General features: G+C 42.3%; 3 protein-coding genes across 3 annotated transcripts in view; all 3 read left to right on the forward strand.

The window, feature by feature from the left end:
* The window catches only part of sh3bp4a (SH3-domain binding protein 4a), a 23,289-nt gene extending 19,745 nt beyond the window's left edge, over window positions 1-3,544 (forward strand). The window contains exons 4-5 of the mRNA XM_035150733.2: window positions 730-918; window positions 1,185-3,544. Of these exons, the coding sequence (XP_035006624.1) occupies window positions 730-918; window positions 1,185-1,409 (414 nt within the window). The 3' untranslated portion in view covers window positions 1,410-3,544. The remainder of the gene's footprint in view (window positions 1-729; window positions 919-1,184) is intronic.
* Window positions 3,545-7,965: 4,421 nt separating this feature from the next.
* LOC118103683 (protein NLRC3) lies at window positions 7,966-11,887 on the forward strand. The gene is made up of 4 exons (XM_047339163.1): window positions 7,966-8,062; window positions 9,060-9,197; window positions 9,600-9,801; window positions 9,980-11,887. The coding sequence occupies exons 2-4, from the start codon at window positions 9,067-9,069 to the stop codon at window positions 11,885-11,887; spliced, it is 2,241 nt and encodes a 746-aa protein (XP_047195119.1). The 5' UTR covers window positions 7,966-8,062; window positions 9,060-9,066.
* Window positions 11,888-17,881: 5,994 nt separating this feature from the next.
* arl4ca (ADP-ribosylation factor-like 4Ca) lies at window positions 17,882-21,430 on the forward strand. Its single transcript, XM_035150701.2, has one exon. The coding sequence runs from the start codon at window positions 18,335-18,337 to the stop codon at window positions 18,917-18,919; it is 585 nt and encodes a 194-aa protein (XP_035006592.1). The 5' UTR covers window positions 17,882-18,334; the 3' UTR covers window positions 18,920-21,430.
* Window positions 21,431-24,526: the final 3,096 nt, after the last annotated feature.

Raw genomic sequence — 24,526 nt, forward strand, 5'->3', positions numbered from 1 at the left:
AACAGGGGAAGAATCTAATCCTTAACCCTCTCCTGTGAGCCGCCGTGTCCCTCAGGCTGCTGCTGTGAATACGTTCTCACTCATCTAACCTGAATAAATCAGGGTTAAAAAATACAGAGCATTAACAAAAGCGGCTGAGTGGAAAATACGATGTAGGCAAGAGGCGCCCGACGGCCGCTGAGGTGTTTCATTTGACTGGAGAATAACTAGTGTTTGTGTGTGTATGTGTGGCCACGCAGAGATAGGATTTGGGTTCCAGCGAGCAGGGGATTTCATCTACTGCAGATTCTCACATCTTCGAACACGCACATATATACGTACACAAGCTTCAAAGTGCTGCACCGTCCTGTGGTGATACCTCTCAGCTTCTCTGCAGGGGGGGGGTTCTTTGCTGCAAGGAAACGGACACACATTTGGAAAATGCAGGGTATTAGATGTGGTTTCTCTCTCTTTCTTGGGGATTTTAGGCTTCATCCACACTTCTTCGTGTTACGCCCTGTCCACACTAATGCAGTTTTTTTGTAAAAAAGGTGTTTTAGTTTGAAAGGGGACTGTTACTGATGAGGGCCTAAAAGTGCTTTTACGGATCGAGATATATTCAGTTTTCTGACTCAGAATCACACCTCTTCACATTGTCTACACACATATTTTTCTGCCATATCATAAATTCAAGCTTTCTGTAATTCAAACCTCATTCCTCTGCTGCCTGTTCTCTCCTCCACCTGCCAGGCGCTGCTGAAGATGGACTGCCAGGGTCTGGTTGCCCGGTTGGTCATGGATTTCGTTCTGTTGACCACAGCGGTGGAGGTGGCGTCACGGTGGAGGGAACTGGCTGAGAAACTGGCCCGAGTGTCAAGGCAGCAGATGGAGGCGTACGAGGCGCCACACCGCGACAAGAACGGACTTCTGGACAACGAGGTGAGACGGCGGGGAGAGTATTATACAATGGTTTATGAAAAAACATTCCTGGATCCACTCTCTGATCTGGAGATGCACCAAAATTGACTGTTTTCCTCCCTGACCTGCACCACATCCTTCTACCAAGTTCCGTGGTAATCCATCCAGTTGTTTTTGCGTAATCCTGCTGACAGGGATGAAACAAACCTCAAATCAAATCTGTTGCCTTCCATAACTAAATCAATCTTCTTCTTTCCTTTCCTCTGACTTCCACCCGACTCGTTCAGTCCATGTGGAAGCCAGCCTACGACTTCCTCCTGACGTGGGCCGCCCACGTCGGCGACAGCTACCGCGACGTGATCCAGGAGCTCCACGTCGGCCTGGACAAGATGAGGAACCCCATCACCAAGAGGTGGAAGCACCTGACCGGCGCGCTCATCCTCGTCAACTGCCTCGACACACTCCGCAGTGCCGCCTTCTGCCCGACCGGGTACGGAGACTTTGCTGTCTGAGGATTTGCTTCCAGGTGGGGAATCTTATTTTATTCTCCAGCTTGCGACCGACGTTGGGGAAGCTCAGTGTTGCTTTTACTGACTCATGTGGGAAGTAAATCTATCGTGGACACTGTACTGAGGACACAAAGTTTGGGACGGACATCAGAGATTTAACCATTGACAGGCACATCCTGGTCTTTTGGATCAGTACTGATGCAACACAGTATAAAAACGCCGATGGACGATTTCTGGCTCGACGATGTGAAAATCTAGGATCTGCCTCTTTCTCTCTTTTTTTCTGCCTCTTACTACATTTTTCGGCTGTATTTTCCTTCATCTCCTTCTACCTCACCCTTTCTCTTTATCCATTTATCTCTTCTTCTCTTGTCTCTATCTCTCCATGGAAAGCTTGTTTGATTTTCTGTCTTCGGACCCTCAGGACATCAGAGACCTCAACCACTGCAGTACATAACCAGACGAACCGTGACCTCTGACCTTTTCCTCATCTTTGAAAGTTGATTGGATTGCCTGCGCTCACAATCTTGATATTTGCAAGTCAAACTTTAAACATAAACTAATTTCCCCTCCAGTCCTAATCATCTGTTTCTGTTAGGCTGCCATCTGCTGGCCAAGCAGATGTTTTTAAAAATGTTTTCATATATTCACAGGCTGATTTTCTTGCCAAACAAAAAGTTAGCCCGGTTCTAACTTCACAATTTTGCTGTAAAGGTACGTGTATCCCCCGATCCAAGATATACTTCTATTTTTTTAAACTAGCAGAACGACACAGAGAACGTGCTATAGTTGTGTTCCTGCTTTCATTTCTTTTTCTGATTTTGCTTCCTGTAAGTGAAACATCTATTTACCAAATTTAAAAATGTTCCCCATAAAAACGTTTTTAATTGATTAATCCAAAATACCCCTGTGATATTTGAGATTAATAAATATTTGAACAGATTAATGTAAGAGAATGTACATTACCATGACAACTAGATCATGTTAACCTTTCCAACCAGAAATTCCAGCAAAAGTTATTTAGTTATTATTCATTATTATCGTAAATTTATTTTTTTACTTATTTATCTCTCTGACGTCTACAGAGTAAATCAAATCATTTTTATTGTGGCTTCAGTGTAGGACGTAAACCCTGCTTCCTCCATGTTAGTGGATGGGACATGTGGAAAAATATACCTCAAATATATTTGTCTCAAAGATGGTTCCTGTTTTCTGATAAGTTTGGTTTTAATTAGTTGTTTGATGATATAAAAAATGGGGTGGAACATCTTGATTGACAGCTGAGACGGACTCGCAATTGGTCGAGCGCGTGCATCTGCGGGACCTTGACACTGTGACTTGACTCCACGATCACCGTTTGGCTTTATGTGTGGAGAAAGTGGAGCTGCGACTTTAATCTTTATTCAGTTCTCTGATTTAGGAGGAAAAGGCCACGCCTACAGGAATCATCCCATTCCTGCACCAAAAAGACCTCATCCGCTCCTCTACCCTCTAACTTAGTTTTCACACACCACTGAATATCTGTTTTTCTTGAATTTCTCTGTCTTTTAAATCCGAATACAGAAGGTAAGCTCCTCTTCATCAAGCTAGTCTTTACATCCCGGGTTCCCTGCCGTCTTCGCACCACCATCCTACCCCACGTCATCCATCCCCCCCATGACCCTTCCTTTGACCCTCAATCCATCCCTCCTGCGTCATCTCAGCTCACCTCCCGTCTCTATTGTGCAGTAAATAATTCTGAATCCACTTCTTCATTTGCCTGGTCTCTGGTGAAAACGACACAGAAATGATCCAGTTTTCGTTGAATTTGTATTTTACGAAGCCTTTTGATTTTATGATCTCTGCATGAATAGTCAGCTTAGACACTTTCAATGTTTTGGGATTTTCTTTGTTTGTCTGATTCATTTCACTCTTTCTTTCCTGTTTGTTTTGTGGCTGCTGCTGTGTTTCTGTATCTGTTTGTTTCCTGAACCTGATCTGTACAGACAACGTGCACAGAGTTTATATATTTGTACTGAATGCCGACTGAGTATTGACACATTCTTCACATGTTGTATCGACTGTGACGGTTTGTCGCCGATCTGAAATCTGTTCAGCGTTTCTGTTCGGAAGAAATCAATTAAAAGGAAAAATGCAAATCCCTGTGCGCAAAGTGTTTTCTGTGAATACAAGAACTTACTCATGATAAAAGGTGAATAAGTTTAGATTAATACAGTCCATTTACCTTATATTTGTGTATAATATACTTGTATATATGTGTGTATATACAGTACATTTATATATCCATATAATCTGTAGAGATGCAGCAAAGCAGTGGTTCTTGTGAATCATGTCCCTGTGATTTTCTGCAAAGGAGCATTTATTAAGTGACTGTGCTGTGTTGAGGGTTGTGTGACATCATCATGAATTTCACACACACACACACACACACACACACACACACACACACACACACTACACACAGAAAACATGTCCCAATATCACGCACAAATGATCTCATACACTTAGTCATGCACAAACGCCACACATGAATGCACAACTCCATCCATATGTGGTCTTGTTTCTAGAAAAACATAAATCATCTGCACTCACACACACACACACAAACACACACACACACTGTTTATTACAGTTAATTAAAGCATATTATCCGTCCCCTCTCAGAGGACAGGCCACCTTGACCGACTCATCCTTTGCCTCTCGATGACTCACACTCAACATTAAATTCTTTACTTTAGATTCTAAATTTGAAAAGACAGACACTTTAATATGACCCTTCAATTATTGTACAAATTCAATGCTTGTTGTTCTCCTGGTAACTCTGTTTTGTTTTCATATTTTTATCTTAATATATTGTTATAAAAACATGTATCACAGCTGCTTTAAGGATCCTGATCTATTTAATTAATTGGCCTCTATAAAAGAGATGTAATTTCACTTTGTGTCAATTTGAAATCATTCAGCCTGAATTCATTTGTTTCTAATGGGGCAACAGCTTCCCACCTTCCATCTTACCCAATAAAATACTTTTCCAAATGGGTATAAATAACCTATAAATATGCACATTCCCTTTGCAGAGATTGAAATATTTAGAGGAAGATAAATAAACACAGGTTAATCTCCATATTCTCAAAGCTATTGAAGCTGGTGTTTCCTTTGGGGGCGTGAAGGCAAAGCAGAGTTCTTATCACTTGACACGACTCGCGGAGGAGTTTGATCCTTTCTGCATGAAAAGATTCTTTTTTCAACAGTTAGTGCAGATTTATCCCAGATTGTATTCCCCCATATCTGAGTCTATGTTTCTGTCCATAAAATCCTCTTTCCCTTGTGGATTCAGGAAGGAAAAAAAACTGCAGCTTCAAAAATGCAAAACAAGTGGAGATGAGAAGCTTTGGTGTGTGTGTGTGTGTGTGTGTGTGTGTGTGTGTGGCTGTTTTCACCTCGTGGGTCTGCAGAATATAAAGGGCTCTTAAAAGATAAAGATAAAACTCCATCAGCTGATTGATCGCATGAATCATTAATGTGCTGAACACTTGATTTGACTTCTCTGTTTCTCTTTCAGGCCGAAGTGTCTCCGAATCTTTGGTCGTGACTCATCCTCTGGGGGCAACAGCCAATATTTGGGGGCTTCTGGGGCTGCCAGGGCCAAAACTCCATTCTCTGTAAACTCTTTTCATCCCTCGAGGAATGTTTCTCCGAACTTGACTATACACTAACAACAAAAACTTCAATTAGCCTTTGTTGTGTTTTCTGAATTGCCCTCTCAGAAAGTTATTCCCGTGATGCTGCAGACAAATCCATGAGGATGACATCAATCATGCTCCCAATTATATGTCGGGGAAATAAAAAAGCCTGTGAGTTTTTAGCAGCTGGTGGATAAAATATTGATGAGACTCATTAAGCCTCTGTTTACCGCATCATTTAGATTCATGTCAACTTTTAGCGCCATAAGAAAAACACTTTATTAGCTTCTTTTTTTATTACTTCTGCCGAGGGGGTTACAGTTTTACCTTGTGTGGGTGTTTTTTCAGCAAGATTACGCAAAAACTACTGAACAGATTTCCACTAAAACTTGGTTTAGTGGTTTTTTTTGGGACACGGGCAAAAAAAGAAATGATTACATTCTGGCGATGATCAGGACAAAGGGGCGGGACCAGGAATTTAACATTTAACAATCTTTCTTTTTTGACATTGTGAGATTTTCAACATTTTCAATATCTTTAATTTCAACCTTGATGAGAGTATTTATGTCTTTAAAAACTATGCTGTAAAATCTATGTCATGGTTTTTTTATAATGAGATTTGAACAAAAGCGGGGAAGAATAAATAGCTTCCTTTTTTCTGTAAAGTATATTTCTGTGTGTGAGGTGAAATAAATCCCCGGAGCAACATTTGATAAAAAAGAGGAGTTTGAAAAGCTCAGGAGGAAAATTAATCAGTGGCAGGGCAAAACCAAAAGAACAAAGCTCGACCTCAAACTTACTCTCTGGTAGAAGTGGAGAAACTGAATCGCATCAATTGCAAGGTTCTCAGTCCCTTTTTCTACTGGGCTGCAGAATCCAAGATTTCTTTTCACGTCGTCCACCTTCCTCTCTCCTGCCAACTGTTCCCCTGTTGGTTCCAGCAAAGAGGTTTCAGCCGCTTGTTAGGAGGCCCACTTTGTTTCCCGGTAACCTTTCTGAGCATCCACTCTTCGGCTGTTACCTGAGAAACGGCGAGGAGACAGTGGAATAAATTAGACGCAAGGCAAGACTGTGTGGGCAGCGGGCGAGAGACATTCAGGCGACTCAGCCCAGTTAGAGAGAGAGAGGAGGGCAGTTGGAGTGAGTTGTGGTCTTGTAAAGTCAGTGTGTGTGCGTGTGTGTGTGTGTGTGCATGTGTGTGTGTGCATGTTTATAATTTGTTCCATTGATCTCAAACACACACACACACACACACATTAGAAGGGGAATCAATGTGGGAGGAGGACAGAGAGAGCAATTAGTGAGGTCTTGATGACTCAGGTTTTGTTGTCGCTTGTGTGCATTTTTCCCCCGTTTCCTCATTTATTTACAAACTAATTCTAATTCTGCTACTTTCCCTTAAAAGCCTTGTTTAGCCACACGGGGGCTGTTTTACCATTTCTGGCTAATTAGAGCTTGGTGCAAGTTCACCGGGGAGGTTGCAGAAGTGACAAACTCAGTAATCGATGCTTGGAGCTACAAAGATGCTGGACTGGAGTACAGGTAAAATTACCTAAACAATGTTGGTATGAAACCTTTAAGTTTGTATTGTTTTGTCAGCTTTTGCCATGTAGTGTTCAAATGAGCCTGAGCTCCATCTAACTGCAGCTATAGTCGTCCTCTGGTCGTTCCCAGAGCCTGATTGGTGACTAGGCGATCGTGCTTTTGCAGCTTGTGTCCCCCAGACTTCATACATCTGTTCCTGCTTTTCAATCCCTATAAAACAAAAAGCTTTCAACTCTGCCTTAATTTTTTTCTGCTCACACTCAGAGTGATAATTTAAATATTTGTTTTACTTGAAAAGGTTTACAGTTTCCTCCTAGAGCTTTATCAGATCAACTTCAAAATCAATGAGTGTCATCTTAACAACATGGAGATTAAAAGTTGTTTAAAGTTTGAGTTTTTTTTTTTTATTGTTGTAACTTTGTTCAAACCTCATTTGTGTGAATGTGGCTCAGGGGAAGAAACTGTGGAACGTGTGTCAGAAATATAAAGAGAAAGAGAAAACGTTACAGAAGCAGCTGAGGAAATGTGCAAGTGTTAAACCTAAATAATCTGTGTTAGGTATTGAGGAAGGGAAAGATAACGTTTGAGTTTATTTGTATTCATGTATTTCCGCTGACCAAAAACTCCAGCACAGTAGGTGGCGCTGTAGCACCTTCAGCACCATTAAACAAGAAGAAGTTCCTGAAGCAGTGGTCCCACACACCTGAAGCAGGTGAAGCTCCGCCCTCAGATGAATGGAGGAATTCAGGGAGACGAGCTGCTACATGTCACCACAACAAACATCATGTAAACACCGACTTTCATAGTTTCACACATGAAACCAACTGAATGTGTTTCAGACTGACTCACATGTTCCTCCCTGGTCAAAGTGATTTTCGTCTGGGATGAAAACTCTTTGAATTGGTGAGTTAGCTTTTCCCTGCTAGCGTTAGCCTGAAGACTGTCACATTGATGTATTGACTCTGTTTATTGGGCGTCTGTGGCTGAGGGGTAGAGTGGTCGTCCTTCAACCAGAAAGTCGTCGGTTTGATCCTCAGTCTACGTCATCTGCATGCCGAAGTGCCCTTAGGCAAGACACTGAACCCCTAAATGGCCATTTCACATCTTTATTGTTTACATGTATTAGTCTAATGACATTTTGTTACATTGCAGGAACCATGTCATGTAAAATATCAGTATTATATTTATGATGTAATGTTGCTGAGCAAACTAGTCCATATTGTGTAATTATATCTGTGATGCATACAATACGTTTATGCAACACAATCAAGTGAAGGATGCTTTAATTACACACACACAGGCCCCACCCACTCACAGTGACTCACAAGATTTTGTGTATGAACTGGACTTTGAACTTGTTGTTATCAAGTGTGAACTGGCTCAACACGGAGAAGGAGCATGAGAACAGGGAAGGGTCGGACTGAGCAGGTGAGTGTTAACACATGTTTTATGAAAGTTTTACTTTCACACTCTCACGCCTGGTGTTAACATCCGTCTGCTGATCACACGGCTTTAAGTTTGTCAGTTCACGCCTGGTGACAGACGTAGTTTCCATCGGATCACCAGAGACCGATGGAAACAGCAGGTGTGGAACAAAGTGCCTTCAAATTACTTATTAACAGAGTTAATTCACAATTTCACTTTTTATCTTCATCACATCTGTTAATCAAGTGTTTAATAACAAAACAGTGTTTTCAGAATCATACGTGTGTGTGTGTGTCAGACTTGTTTGTCCTCATTCCTGTGAGGTCATTGTTATTATCCTCCCAGACTGAAGATAAGTGGTTATGAGGAAGAAGAGGAGGACAGAGCAGAGTCTCCAGTATCTTGTATCTATAATAATGAAGATAAACTTTATTTATATACTTTTTATTATTATTGTCTGTAAAAAGTTACATTATTTAAGTTACAAACAGCAGTTTTAATTTTCACACACACACACACCACACACACACACACACACACACACACACACACACACACACACACACACACACATTTCATCAGTGATTTCCAGTAAATGCAGACAGGAGGCAGAGACATTGAAAGTGAAAGTGTGCAGACATTTTATCTGCAAGCTGCAGAGGGCGGACATGTGAAGTCTGAGGCTGGTGAGTGTTCGAGCAACATTGATATTATTCATCATTAATAAACATTAATCTAATTTTACTGTCAGAGACTCTTGAGTCAGTTTTCTACTCGTGGATTTAGGATGAACTTCTGTCAGTAAAACAACAGTTTGACTCAACGCTGTGATCGGCTGAGTCCAACACATTAAACCTACAACTGTCTCAGGTTACCGTGACAACAGGGAAACAGTGTAGGAGGGTTGACTTTGTTATATTTGATGAAAAAAAGATTTAACGTACCTGGCTTCATTGTGTGTGTTTGAGCTCACAGTCAGTGTCTGTGTGTTTCCTCTCAGACTGAAGATGAGTGGTTATGAGGAAGAAGAGGAGGACAGAGCAGAGTCTCCAGTGTTCAGCTGTGTGTCTTTGAAGAGTACCTGGTCCAAACATCCTCCTCCAGACTTCAGTAATGAACCTGGACCCTCACACACAAAGTAAGAGACTGTTTCTACTGTGAACTGATCTGAAGTGGATTCAGTTTCCACTAGTGTGGCCCCTGCATTAGGACACAGCTTCATTGAAATTGGTAACTAATCCCTCAGAAGAAGGAAGAGCTCAGACCTCATTGAAACCAATCACTAGATACTGATTTTTATTTGGATCTCCACCAAATTTCACACACTCATAAACATCAGTTTAAAAAAACTCCCCTCCCCCTGATCTGGTTCACAGACCACATCGTCCCACCAAGTTTACTGGTTATCTTTATAATCCCACTAACGAACAAACAAACCAACACACAAACAAACATACATGGGTGAAAACAAAACCTCCTTGACAGAAGTAATGACAACCTGTGACTGTGACATTTTAGTTATCGGGAAATGTCTTCACAGAGAGAGGAAGAGGATTCATGTTTCTGAGGAGGAGCAGTCATCCTCCTGTGCTTCGTGTCAGGACGTCCTGAAGGATCCAGTCTCCACCAGCTGTGGACACTGGATCTGCAGACAGTGCATCACCTCATACTGGGACCAGTCTGGTTCTTCAGGAGACTCCTCCTGTCCCCAGTGTGGAAAAGATCCAGAACAGGAGCTGGAGGTCAGACAGCCGGTCAGAGCAGCACTGTACATGTGTCTGCTGATGTCTTCACTTCTGACAACAGCACATGTTGTTTTATTTTGTTCATTCATACAGCATTAACATTTATCGTTATCGTTATAAAAGCACAAAGTTAAAAACCTTTTATTTTTCTGTATCTGATGAAAACAATCAGCAGATTCCCAGATTCTCTGTCTCTGACATTGTTTCTTGTCTTTCAGCAGATCGTGGTCTGCAGGAGGTTTTAGATGAACATAAGCTCAGTGTGAGGAGGAGATGTGAACATGTGACTGAAGGAACTGATGAAACAGGAAGTAGAACCCTCCTCAACAGGATCTACACTGAGCTCTACATCACAGAGGGACAGAGCGAAGAGGTTAATACTCAACATGAGGTGAGGCAGCTTGAGACGGCGTCCAAGATGAAGAGCCTCCACGACACTCCCATCAAGTGCCACGACATCTTTAAAGCCATAACTGACCAGCAGAGCAGCATCAGAGTCGTCCTGACCAACGGCATCGCTGGCGTTGGAAAAACCTTCTCGGTGCAGAAGTTCACTCTGGACTGGGCAGAGGGTTTAGAAAACCAAGATGTCCGTCTGCTGATTGTGCTTTCGTTCAGGGAGCTGAACCTGGTGAAAGACCAGCAGTACAGTCTTCTCGAGCTGCTCCATGTTTTCCATCCAACATTACAGAAGCTCACGGCAGAGACGCTCGCTGTCTGTAAACCTTTGTTCATCTTTGACGGCCTGGATGAAAGCAGACTTTCTCTGGACTTCAACAACAGGAAGGTTGTGTCTGATGTCACACAGAGCTCATCAGTCAACGTGCTGCTGACAAACCTCATCCAGGGGAAACTGCTTCCCTCGGCTCTCGTCTGGATAACCTCCAGACCTGCGGCGGCCAATCTGGTCCCTCCTACATGTGTTGACAGGGTAACAGAAGTACGAGGCTTCACTGACGCCCAGAAGGAGGAATACTTCAAGAAGAGATTCAGCGATGAAGAGCTGTGCAGCAGAATCATGTCACACATCAAGGCGTCCAGGAGCCTCCACATCATGTGTCAAATCCCAGTCTTCTGCTGGATCAGTGCTACAGTTCTGGAGCACATGTTGACCACAGACCAGAGAGAAGAGCTGCCCAAGACCCTGACTGACCTGTACTCGTACTTCCTGCTGGTTCAGACAAAGAGGAAGAAAAACAAGTACGGTGAGGGACATGAGACGACTCCACTGCAGCTGACGGAGGCTGACAAGGACGTTCTTCTGAAGCTGGGGAGGCTGGCGTTTGAACATCTTGAGGAAGGAAACATCATGTTCTACCAAGAAGACCTGGAGCGGTGTGGCCTTAATGTCACCGAGGCCTCGGTGTACTCAGGACTTTGTACTGAGATCTTCAGAAGAGAGTGTGTGATCTTCCAGAAATCAGTCTACTGCTTTGTTCATCTGAGCATTCAGGAGTTTCTGGCTGCAGTCTACATGTTCCACTGTTACACCCAGATGAACACAGAAGACATTGACACCTTCCTTGGAGAAGACTTACAATCCCGGGACTCAATGCTGAACCGTCTTCGCTGTTACCTTTTAAAGTTTTTCCGAACAACTAATTTCTCTGACCCATCTCTGGTTGACCTCCTGAAGAGAACCATGGAGAAATCCCTCACCAGTACAAATGGTCATCTGGACCTGTTTGTTCGCTTCCTTCACGGCCTCAGTCTGGAGTCCAACCAGAGAGTCTTAGGAGGCCTTCTGGGTCGGACAGAGAACAATCCAGAGATCATCCAGAGAGTCATCGACAACCTGAAGGAGATGAAGAGTGATGACATTTCTCCTGACAGAAGCATCAACATCTTCCACTGTCTGACTGAGATGAACGACCACTCAGTACATCAGCAGATGCAAAGGTTCCTGACGTCAGAGAACATATCAAAGGAGAAACTCTCTGAGATCCACTGCTCAGCTCTGGCCTACATGCTGCAGATTACAGAGGAGGTTCTGTATGAGTTGGACCTGAAGAAGTTCAAGACATCAGACCAGGGTCGACAGAGACTGATCCCAGCTGTGAGGAACTACAGGAAGGCTCTGTGAGTTCAGACTTGATCAATAACATATTCAATCAGTGTAGATGAGTCGTTTTTCAAATACACATTGACAAGTTTAATTAATTTCATTCTTTTGGGCAGCAGAGTGTTGCAGGGGTCAACACTGTTAGTGCAGCCTTTCTGTGAGGAGGATGTAGGATGTGGTGTCTGCAGACAAACCCAAAGATGTTTAGATTGGAGTTAGATTGATTGGAGACTGAAATTAAGTGTCAGCTGACATACTACCATGTGGGGTGCAAGGGAGATTATTGTGTGTGTGTGTGTGTGTGTGTGTGTGTGTGTGTGTGTGTGTGTGTGTGTGTGTGTGTGTGTTGGTGTGTGAGGAGCGACACACACACACGCGGGAAAGTCTTTTCCGAGCGAACAGCTAGGAGACAATCACTGAATAAGTGTTTTGGATGAGAATCATTTCCTGCTTCTTCAGTTTGAAGGCAACTGAAGAAGCAGGAAATATTTTTCATTCTTCTTTCTTGTCAAACTAGAATTACCACCCTGTTTGTACGCCTCCGCCAACCAGTGCAGTGTCAGTGCCTCCAGGTTCCTGACATATTACATTCACAATAATATGAGGTCACTGTAACCTGAAACCACTGAAATCTAATCAGTTTATCTTTGACTCCAACTGGTCAAAATGTGAACAAATTACCTAAAGATAGACTTGAGATATCATGTTCAAGAGGCAAAAACAGGTTTTGTGACCTTGACCTTTGACCACCCGGATCTAATGAGTTCACCTGTTAGTCTAAATGAAAGGTGTTTTTAAGATAACATGTTCATGAGGCAAAAAGGGGATTTACCAGGGTGAGGGTCAAATCATCACGAGTTGTACGAATGTTGTGTTTTCAGATTTTATTCTAACAGTTTCGATACTTTCGTTAATTACAGACTCGCTGGTTGTCGACTCTCAGAGACTCACTGTGAAGTCGTGGCCTCAGCTCTGAAGTCGAACCCCTCACATCTGAGAGAACTGGATCTGAGTAGAAACGACCTGCAGGATTCAGGAGTGAAGCTGCTGTGTTCTGGACTGGAGAGTCCAAACTGTCGACTGGAGACTCTGAGGTCAGGTCCTTAAATCCTTGAATGTTCACTGTTCCAACTTTCTTTCTTGTTTTCGTCATTATTCATTTACATTTAATTGGATTGTCACTGTTCTGCTCTGCTCACTGTACCTCAGTCATCTGTCACTCACTCACCCAGCCTGTCAGTCACGTCCACCCTCACCAGCCCGACTCCATTCACCTGCATACACCTGCTCCTGATCACTAATAAAGTGTCAGTAAATAACATGTGGACTGAGGCCGAGCACTCGTCCTCCTCAGGTTTTCAAAAATAAGACACATTCTTATTGAAACACATTGGACAGTATAGAAACAAACAGGAAGTGACTGTCAGGAGCCATCCCTGCTTTAAACAGACCAAACAAAGAGAGAAGAAGGTGATAAATTACATAATAGTCCAACATGTCTAATTTGATATTTATCTTCAGGTCACAGACTGGACTGCGTTCAGCAGCATGTTGAGAGTCTGTGTTGACATGATGACGATCCACAATAACAGGAGGACACAAATATTCATATTTCTTTATCCAGGTTGAGTCACTGCAGTCTGTCAGAGGTCAGCTGTTCTTCTCTGGCTTCAGCTCTGAGGTCAAACCCCTCTCATCTGACAGAACTGGATCTGAATGGCAACGACCTGGAGGACTCAGGAGTGCAGGAGCTGTGTGGAATTCTACAGAGTCCAAACTGTCGACTGGAGACTCTGAGGTCAGTTCACTGACTGACTTTTCTAAATCTCATATCTAAAATACAGCATTTATACCCAATTGATCTCATTTGATTCTAATTTAACATAATTCCTCTTGATACATGTGACATTTTAAATATTCAGCTACTTGTTAAAACACATCTGTGTTTAGTTTTGGATTTCCTAAACTGATCTGCAGGACAGAGACTGGGTCCAAATACTACATTTTTACTCAATCAGGACTCGTTTTTATTCCAACATGTCTGATTTCATCTTTATCTTCCATGTTATGAGTCTGTGCTGACATGAATATGTTTGTTATTTTCACACATGAACTTTAATTTACAGCTAAGTTTTATCCTCTATTCAGGTTGAATGGCTGCAGACTGTCAGAGGTCAGCTGTTCTTCTCTGGCTTCGGCTCTGAGGTCAAACCCCTCTCATCTGAGAGAACTGGATCTGAGATACAATGACCTGCAGGACTCAGGAGTGAAGGAGCTGCTTGATCTGGAGCAGAGTTCAGACTGTCGACTGGAGACAGTGAGGTCAGTAGATGGTTGGAATCACGCTGCTTTCATCAGTATTTTACTAAACACTGTCAGTATCACAGTAATGATCCAGGGTCTGTACTACGAAGCACGTTGACTTCTTATCGGGGTAAATCCCCATGGTAACTCATAATGAACGACTAACCTGCTCCAGAGCAGGTTAAGTTGGAGATCAACCCGTATAAAAGCTCCGCCCACTGACCAAAGTGACTCTACACTGTTGTGTGGTGCACACTCTCCTTAAAGGGAAGGATAAGAGAAGTTAAAATCAATGTCTGGTTGGTTAAGTCGATCTCACGCCACTAAACTCACCCAGTACATCTCAGTCTCTGTTTCCAGTTGCGAGTCCACTGAATCACAGCTGATAAAGTGAGTCTCTGTAAACACTGGTGTCTTCTTCTCTCAACAGATGGCAGCCGCGCTCTTTGTGATAGTGTGTGGATGGAGGCTGAGCTGTGTCCTGATGATCCACAGAGGCTGGAGCAGCAGCAGCAGCTTGTGTGTAGAGCGGCTCTGACTGGGCCTTGTTGCTGGGAGGCAGAGTGGAGACAGCTCCAGAGGAGGTGAGCTGCTCTGACATCAGCCAGGGAGTCCACCATCCTCCCTGTGTGTTCCTGTGGATGTGACAGAGCATCATCAGTGTATCTGCTCTGCTGCTGCTCCGTTAATCTGAAGATCAAGACTTCTAAATTGGTTTTGAGTGAATTTGCAACATCTTTTTTCGACCTCTTCCCTCCATTCATGATCTTTACCGCGTGTCCCCTTGAGGGTATCGGGGGGGAGCTGGAGTGAGAGGTGTGGTGCACGTTGGACGGGTCACCAGTCCATCACAGAGCCGACAAACAACCGTTCCCACTCACATTAACACCTACGCTTAATTTAGAGTCTCCAATTTACCCAACCCCTAATCTGCATGTGTGACTGCGAGATGAAGCCGGAGTACCTGGAGGAAACACCGGGGGGGACCTTCAAACTCCACCCAGAAAGACCCCATCTGAACTTCATCACTAGTAACTGCAGTCGTATGCCTTGTAAATATTGCACAATTGTGGTTTTGTATTTAATGCACTTGAAACAAATATTTTAATTATGCACATAAATATAGTCAGGTGGAAATTTACGTATTTTAATGTCCTCAAGAACATGCGTCCAAAAATAGCTCGACAGGGCCCCTCAAATTTTCAATGAGGGTCTTCCTACCCCTTTACTTTCGCCTAGAGTAGAAGAAGAAAAGAAGTAATTAGGCCCCCATGTGTATCATGCCCAGATGCACAAAATAAATCTTGTCACTTAATGCCACACCCAACAACAAATCAAGTCGAGTCAATTTTATGTTGCATGGTGCCCACTGAGTTTATGTTATGTTGCATGGTGCCCACTGAGTCAATTTTATGTTGCCTGTTGCCCACTGAGAGTATCTGTCCAATCAGCACCAAAATTCTCACATAAGAGAATGATCTCCATGACAGTTGCTCTCAATTTAAAAGAATGAATGTCCTTAATGTATGAAATTCCTCTCTTTATGAAAATGTTTTAATCCAAAGCCTTTAAATTCAGGAAGTCCATCTTATGAAAGTGGCCTTTCTAAAGCATTTGAATTTATCTTATTTCTCTGCTTTTACGCTCACTTTTCTCAACCAAATGTTTATTTTAAGGGTGAAATGCCACTTTATTGAAAGATCTCCAATTTGTCTAATGATAAGACCTGTGGTGATTTTTTTTATGTTACGGTAGCATTTAGATGAGATTCTTCACCAAATATTTTCAAGAAATTCAAATTTGGGATACATTTTTTGCACCTTTATGAAATGTGGAAGGTAATTTGTTTCTGAATCATCATTTACCAGACATGTAATGTATTACTCTGTCACCTGATGGCGTGGACCGTAATGATTAGTGGGCTTGGTCCAGCGCCGCCTGACGGACGCAGGAAGTGACGTGTTCTCCTTTTGTTAAGCATTTTGTAGCTTTGTTAAGAAAGATTTTAGACAAATAAAACTTTACTTCTCATGTTTTGTACACCTGCAGACAAGCCACCAGTGCATGTTTGTATTCCAGCTATGAACAAATGTGTGTGTAGAATTGAAACACAGAAATTGTATCTCACTGGCATTAATTTGCTCTTGTGTCCCAGATGCAAACTTCTGGAAATTGCAGATAAGTTGTGAGTTTACACAGGAAAACATGATTAAAGTTTATTTAAAGACAATATATTACTGTTTGTTTGTAGTGTTTCTCCAATGTTTTCCTTTTCCTGCCCTGAACCTGACACTGCTGACATCCATCCTTCACCACAGCCCCAGAGAGCAGAGCTCCAGGGACACATTCAAACATTAACTTAGCACAGACTCTGATACAGATGTGAGTTTCCCTCCCAAACAGCTGCTTCCTACAGCCTCAACCTGTGCAACCTGAGACCTGTGACTGGGATGAAGTGAAAATTTGTCAAAAATAAAATATCGGCGCAAATGTGATAAAGATGTGAACAGAAAATTGTCAAAGTCAAAGCTGCTGTTTTGAAACTGCAGCTTTATTGTTCAATTAACTGTTACCTTGCAAATAATACAATGCTGCCTTCTAGTGGTATAAATGTCATTACTGCAGGTCTATGTTTATGCATATTGTACCTGTACTACATATAATTATTGATTTATATAAGTGCCAAGTATTTTTCAAACAGGTTCCAGTTTTTTATTAGTTAAGATGTGTGTCTCATGTTTAACATTTGATTTATTATAGTATGAAATAACCTCATTCAGAATAAAAAGTTATATGTTTTATTAGAGTTGCTCTATAGTCACTGTTCAGATTTTATTTCCTGTTAAACTATGATGCCTTCTTGTAGATTGTTGATTTGATTAAAGCGTATACAAATGATCTTGATGATTTCATATTATAAACTCAGGGCTGTTTTGTTTCAGAGCGAAACCTTTATCGTGCTGATTGGGGTGAACTGAAAAGGAACACAACAAACCAGCAAACAAGACATTTAAGGTAAGTATTTAAATCTTAAAAATTTACAAAACTTAAATATTTATTAAGTAAATTTCCCATTTGCAAATGTCCACAACAAAAATCGACAAATCTTAACTGAGGCTACGTTGATCTGGTAAAAGTTAAAATATATTATTATAACATAAGTATAATTATGGTCAAGTTACTTTAAGTGCCCTCACGTCTTTCAGTGATGGAACAACAAAACAATAAAAACAAATTAACAAGTTAATAAATTAAAAATATAACTACATTTTGTCAAAAGTTGTAAACAATATATGTAAATAAGGTTTGGCACAATGTAAAGTTCACAAAAAGACTTAACTTGCTTATGTTTTGAATCTTCTTTCGAGAATAATACAAAAGATGCAGTACATACAGTGTTGTTTTTTAATCTCAGGGTGTAAATTCCTTAGTGGGACACGTTATTATCATATTTGACCAGTAGGTGTCAGGCTTTCTCCAGCTCAGGTTGCTCAGTGCGCAGAGGAAACACTGCAGGCATCAAGACTGGATACTTTTCAAAATAAGAGCCTCCACCAATCGATCGGCTTGTGCAACAAAAGTGTCTCATCTGAAACGGACGAGGCTTTTATTGTTGGGGGGAATGTGTTTTAACCGGAACCCACATTTGGCACTGCCATGCGTAACTTGATGCATCTTTACATGACAACGTTTAGAGGCTGGTCCCCGCGTCACACACTGGTCACACACCATCACCTGAGTGTGTGTGTGTGTGTGTGTGTATTTTACTGCATGAGCGGCTACGCACTTGGACGCAAACACATCCAGAGACACGATGTGACACTCTTTACGCATTTGGAGAGCGGTGCGCACTGAGAACGCGCCGTTGCACCGCGGTGATCTGGCTGTTTTGGGGGACGCCTGATGCTGCTGGGGTGAAAGTCCAGGGATGCTGCGGCTCGTCTGGCTGCCGGAGTGCCGCCGCGCAACGTGGGGCTGCGCCCTCCACAGCTGCTGAACGGCGGAGGCGCGGATCGTTTTTGCTGCGAACATGATTTGACTCATCAACAGGGGAATCACCCGCTATGCATCACTCAGGGGACGTCTGAGCGTCTCCTGCGGTGGTATCGCTCGCTGCTGGGGCTTGTGGGAGTGCGTGGTCTTCCTCTTTTCCCAGCCTGCAAGATGGGGAATAGTTTCTCCAATTTGGCTGCATTCCAGTCCCTGCACATAGTCATGCTGGGGCTGGACTCCGCAGGTAAAACCACCGTGCTGTACCGGCTGAAATTCAACGAGTTCGTCAACACGGTGCCCACCATCGGCTTCAACACGGAGAGGATCCGGCTGGGGGGCGCGGGGGCCTCCAGGGGCATCAGCTGCCACTTCTGGGACGTCGGGGGCCAGGAGAAGCTGCGGCCCCTGTGGAAGCCCTACAGCCGCTGCACGGACGGTATCGTGTACGTGGTGGACTCCGTGGACGCCGAGAGGCTGGAGGAGGCCCGGACTGAGCTGCACAAGATCACCCGGTTCTCGGAGAACCAGGGGACCCCGCTGCTGGTCATCGCCAACAAGCAGGACCTGCCCCGGGCGCTGGATGTCGGGGAGATCGAGAGGCAGCTGGCCCTGGCCGAGCTGAGTCCCTCCACCCCGTACCACGTCCAGCCGGCCTGCGCCATCATAGGCGAGGGTCTGGACGAGGGCATGGACAAACTGTATGAGATGATAGTGAAGAGGAGGAAGTCACTGAAGCAGAAGAAGAAGAGGCAGTGATGACACTTATGGATGATTGATTGGGTGGCAAAAAAAAACAGATTAATCTTTACTATAGAAATATTCTAGGATGGATTCTAGTGATATTTTTTAAGTGATAGAATACGTAGCAGATAAAAAACACCATGAAGCATAAATATCATTGTTATGACTTGCAGAAACATTGCAAGTCTCCATGAATGATGGCAGAAATATATATGCAGTGATGCCACAAGCAGTATAAACTCATCCACATCCATATGCTCCTGTAGGAATGTTAGAGAGGGACACAGCTCAGATAAAACGCCTGATTTCTTTTAGTTTATTTGCAGTAAACAAGTAGATGATCCTATGATGTAAACTCTCAAAATAATCACAACAAATCCATGGGAAAATATTGATGTTTGCCTTGATTGATGACTGTTTGGAGCTCCTGTAGAGGGAGGCGGTGTCTCTATGAACTGTGGTAAGTCCCTGACGTGGGGATATTAATATGATTGCTTCATTAGGGGGTGCCTGCATTAGAGCAGAGATGTGGTATACAGAGTGTGGACCTACTGGCAGGGCTCCCTGTTGCTGCTGCTGCTGGTGGGAGCCGTGCACAGATGTGTTGTAAATGTGATTAGGGATGCACTGGTGCACAGGCTGGTGTTCAGAGCCGTGGGATGGTGTTACGCCAAAGACGACTCCCCTGGGAAGACACACAAACGGCTCGATCTCCTCTATCCTCCGGTGTTTGGTAGTTTACTGCCACTTTGAGGTGAAACTATAAATCCAGAAGTGAACGAATAAGACTCTGGCCGTAAATCTTCATTATGATTCTGGAGGTTTCTGTTATATGTTGACACGAGTATATATGACACCAATTATCTCTTTGCAGAATGAAAGCTGTTTTTGAAAGTAATTAGCAAAATGGCAGTGTTTGAATCTTACCCCGTGACCGACCCCGGATTTTTCCGGCTGTGTGTCTTATCCCAGAGAAACCCTCTTTGATTCCCCCTTGAGCTCTTCAGCTCTGAGAACAGCTGATTCTGTCTTTACACAACACAGCAGATGTCTGCCTTGGACTATCTTGACCATTTTATCACTGCTTCCTCTGATTCTTCGAACTCGTCTCATGGTTCTCCTCCTGATTTACAGCGAGATTGTTCAGCTGTTCATGTGGTGATGCTGCTTTTCTTCCATGAAAAATAAGCAGTTGCCATTTGTTAGTTTCCAGTGGGGTATATTTGCTACAGAAAGTCCTACAAATAATCTCCGACGGCACCAATTTGATGTCAAATACTTGCACATAAACCACTTTCATGGCCAGAACAAAGATAACATGTGAACAATAGCTTGTCTTGTTTTATTGAACAGGTTCTTTAGTTTAAAGAGTAAATCTAAATCTAGCGTGAATGTTCAAGTTGAGGCTGTAACTACTCTTTGTTTGCATTAAGTGGAAGTCCCTACACACTTCTGACCAGTTGATCATTAAGATTAACGATTAATCGACTGATTGTTTCAGTCCTAGTTTCTTCTCCTCTTTCCCCACGTGTCTGATTACACTGTTTATATCATCCGCCATCTCAAAATGTTCATACTTTTTTCCTGCTGACAAAAAGAACACACTTCGTAGTCGTCAGCGTAAAAGCGAAATATTTCAAATATAAATTCAGATAAACTGAAAAGGTCAGAATTGTTAGAACAAATTTATTTATCATTTTAATTGTGAATCAGCTGTTTGTCAGAGTTGTTGAGAACGTGTTATGAGTGCACCCCCGCACTGTGTCGACCTGCTGGCAGTGACATGACTGAGACCAGGGGGGAAAGTGTCTTCCTGTAATGACGACGTAGTGAAACCAACCAACAGGCTGGAACCTGTTCAGCTGCTTCTAGACAATGACCGTTTCTCTTATTGGACGAAACTTTATCCTCAACTTGTCCTCCAGTTAAAAGATGAACCGAAACCTAGTGTATGTACGTGAGGTTTTGAATCAAATTTATCCCCTTACCACAACAGTGTTAGCATCAAGCTCTACCTATTTTACGTAGGTGTTTAAGGCGTAAGTGACAGCTTGCAGAATAGTTTGTATGAAGCAACTGACATCAGCAGTTGGTGTCTGTAGTCTTAAGGATTGTTAAATGTCTCCAATGGACTCTCGTCTAATGCATTCATGTCAAAACAAAACAGAAAACAAGACAAATGCTGCAGCTTTATGTCCACAAATAATACAACAAATAATTCTAAACCACACACTGCAGCATGTTGCTCGAAATTCCGACATCATACCTATAACTGCCACCTGGGGGCAGTCATGAATGTTTTTCTTTTGCAGTCACTATGTAATGTTTGCGGCACAAATGCGACGTGGACGTGGCAAATCCATCTCCTATGATCAGTCGAGCTGACATGCATGACAGCCACAATTTCAGACAATGTAAATTATACAGTGTAGTGTTACAGCCAAGATACAGCAAGACCAAACAATGTATTACATGCCAAAAGGGGGAGAAAAGAAGTATTTTTGGGATTAAACTCTTTGTAATTGAGCTTGTTCGTTGTCTGGTTTGTATTTTGTTTCCAAAGGTTTATTCAGGGTGGGGAATTATCACAGTATAAACCATCTATCTTCGCATGTTCACAGGAATTAAAAATAAGTTTGTGAAGCCACTGTGACCTTGACCTTTGACCTTCGACCACCACATTCTACTCAATTCCTCTCTGCGCTCAAGTGAACATTGGTACAAAATTTTAAGAAATTCCATCAAGGGGTTCTTGAAATATCGTGTTCACAAGAATGGGATCGGACGTACGGACATCCTGAAAACATAACGCCCTCCGACCAGTGGGTGTCGCTGTCGTGAAGGCATATAGATATAACAAAAAAGGTTAAAACCCTCCCAAATTGTTATTGTTTGACAAATAAAAATTAATTTAACTTATTGTATTCACTTCCTCCATTGTCTCTCCAAAGGTCAGATTTAAACTTACAGTATGTATCTCATGAATATATTTCAAGAATCACACGAGCAAAATGATTCATTGTTGTGTTCTCTCGAGGCTAAAATATTGTCTCCAAAGTCCAAAGTACATGTTTTCCTCCTGGTTGTTTACTCCCTTTTTTCCCAGTGCCAAATTTACCTTTGTGCCATCGCTGTTTACAGCTGAACGGACGTATTATTATGGTTTGTATAACAACATAGAATCACGAGAGGAGAGTCGATGTCGTGTCAAAGTGTAACCACTGATTATTTACTTGTTCCACTGGGACAGTTTAGTGTAATTACAATGTGCTCCTGAAAATAAGACCGTTTTCTTTATTTTTTTATCTCTCCTCTGGGATTTCAAGGTCTGGAAGAAGAAGAATGTGCTTGCGTTTTGATTTATGTGAATTATCAAACCAAGCCGGAGCAGGGAGTTGGTTTCCAGACAGAAAGGTCACTGGTTCAAGTCTTGCACGTCATTGTACCCGGAAATAAATATTTTAAGTTTTGATTGGATCTGACAAACGGTTGAATAACAAGACCCACGAGGACCATAACAGTAATAATGATAATAATGATAATACACATTATTTGTATTGCACATTTCAAACAAAAAATGCAGCTTAAAGTGCTTTACATACAATATAAATGGAAATAAAAACATGTTCAAATGTTATGCATATAAAAGAACAGATTTTAAGTACACAAGTGAACAAAAATATAAAGTAGCTCTACTCCATTTTACATTTTTTAAGAAGAATTGTTGCATATTCTATCTTTAAGACATTTTTAAATCTTGATTCTAATCCAGAGCCTTGTTTCTTTCTTTCATTCATGTACTGTACATCCATATAAATATGAATATATCCGTACTCAGTCGATTAGGCTTCTCCTTTTCAAACCACTGACAGTGTTGATGTTTCAGCTGTTTCCTTTGTTTCCTCTTCTTCCTCCTTCCACTTCTATGTTTCTGTGGGTGGCTGCGAATGGGATCTTCCATTTGATCTGTGTGTTTCTCCTGCGCGATAATCCCTCACACGTCCGCCCTCGCCGTCCAAGATGAGTGTCGCATTTCTGCTGAGCGTACAGAAGCTTTGAATGCCAACGTTAACGTGCTCAAAACATCCGGTGGCGTTTGAAGGGGCACTGCAGGAGCGAAACATCTCTATTGGAACATTTTCAAGCACAATGTCAGATGCAGATTTTAGTCGACGGCACAAACGGATGATTTCTGATGTGTTTTCTTCTCAGATTACTTGACTCAAATTAATGATTTTATAAATAGGCTACTACCTACATTTGAATAGTGGATATATTTAGGTTTTAAGTAAATAAAAAGGCTTATTAAAAAATAATTCACCCAAATCGTCTTTTAGGGCCCAAATCCAACTTTCTCCATGAACTGTAACAGATCAGATTTGAACAAAAGGACAGAGTCAGACCAAAAACCCTTTAATAGTGAATCAGGTCACAGATCCAGAGCGATTACTCTCCTGTACATTGTGTTGCAGACAAATCTGTTGTCGCATCGGACCTGTTTATTGTTAAGGTTAGTTTGTGTTGAGTAAATAGAGGATTTAAGACTTAACTATTCGTCTCCTCTTTGACGTAACGAGCGTTGCTTGGTTTGAATCCTCATTTGGCTTAAGGAGTTAACATGTTTTTCCATCTTGGGCATTTTGTAGATTGGGGTTTGGTTGATTGGAGACTCTATATTTTTTTTATTTTGCATCTGTGATATCCTGCAGAGAATCTCCTGCTGTGTTCTCACATCGGCTCCTTTGGACTTTCTGCAGACTTAATAGAGAAAGTCTGCAGAAAGTCCGGGAGGCTCTCATTCAGTCATCTGCATTCACACACACAGCCCTTCCAGATGTTCTCTGGAGTTCAGTGCATGTCTTAAAGCTGCTTAAGTGTGTTCTCCTGTGATGGCCTCTCGCCCAATGTCAGCTGACATTGGCTCCAGCTCTCTCTAAGCCCCTTAAATGATAAGCGGTATAGATAATGGAAGGATGTAAATCTGAGCCACAGAGATCAGTTTTCAGGAATGAAAGTTCCAGTTTTTTTCTAATATATATATAATATAATATAATAGAAAGTCAGATGCGTAGGTTTTTATCTCGACACTCTGGTCTCACTCTTGTTCCATTATGATTTACAGCTAAACTCTGTTCTATCATCCCAACGTGAGACCTGAGATAAGCATCGCTGTAGAAATCAGACAGTGTTGGTTGCAAACGCTGAGAGAATGTCCCTCATTCAGCTCTCTGACATTTTAAATCCTCTCTGAATACACCATCATTCCTATTCTTTGGTTTGAAATGGATCAATAACTCTTTGGAAATTAACTCGTCCCATTAAAATGCAAATTCCACCGATGTGCTGCGGTTCCAGTTGCTTCTGAATCATCCCTCCCACTGCGAGCCAGTTCAGGCCGGGGCTAATCCGGCTGCGTATCCTCCTGCCAGAAGTGTGTCGGGGTGAAACCAGAGTCACGGCTGACGTCAAAGCCGAGGCCTCTTTGAAACGTGGCTCATTATCATTTTAATTACAGGCTGGGAGTCTGGGAAAGAGGAACTAAATGAGAGTCATCAACAAGTTATTTCGTGTCAAATTAAAGGTTTAAACGTGGAATACGGAATTTAAACTCCGAGCTAAAGT

Source organism: Hippoglossus stenolepis, chromosome 24 (assembly GCF_022539355.2).
Source record: "Hippoglossus stenolepis isolate QCI-W04-F060 chromosome 24, HSTE1.2, whole genome shotgun sequence".
Lineage (NCBI taxonomy): Eukaryota > Metazoa > Chordata > Actinopteri > Pleuronectiformes > Pleuronectidae > Hippoglossus > Hippoglossus stenolepis.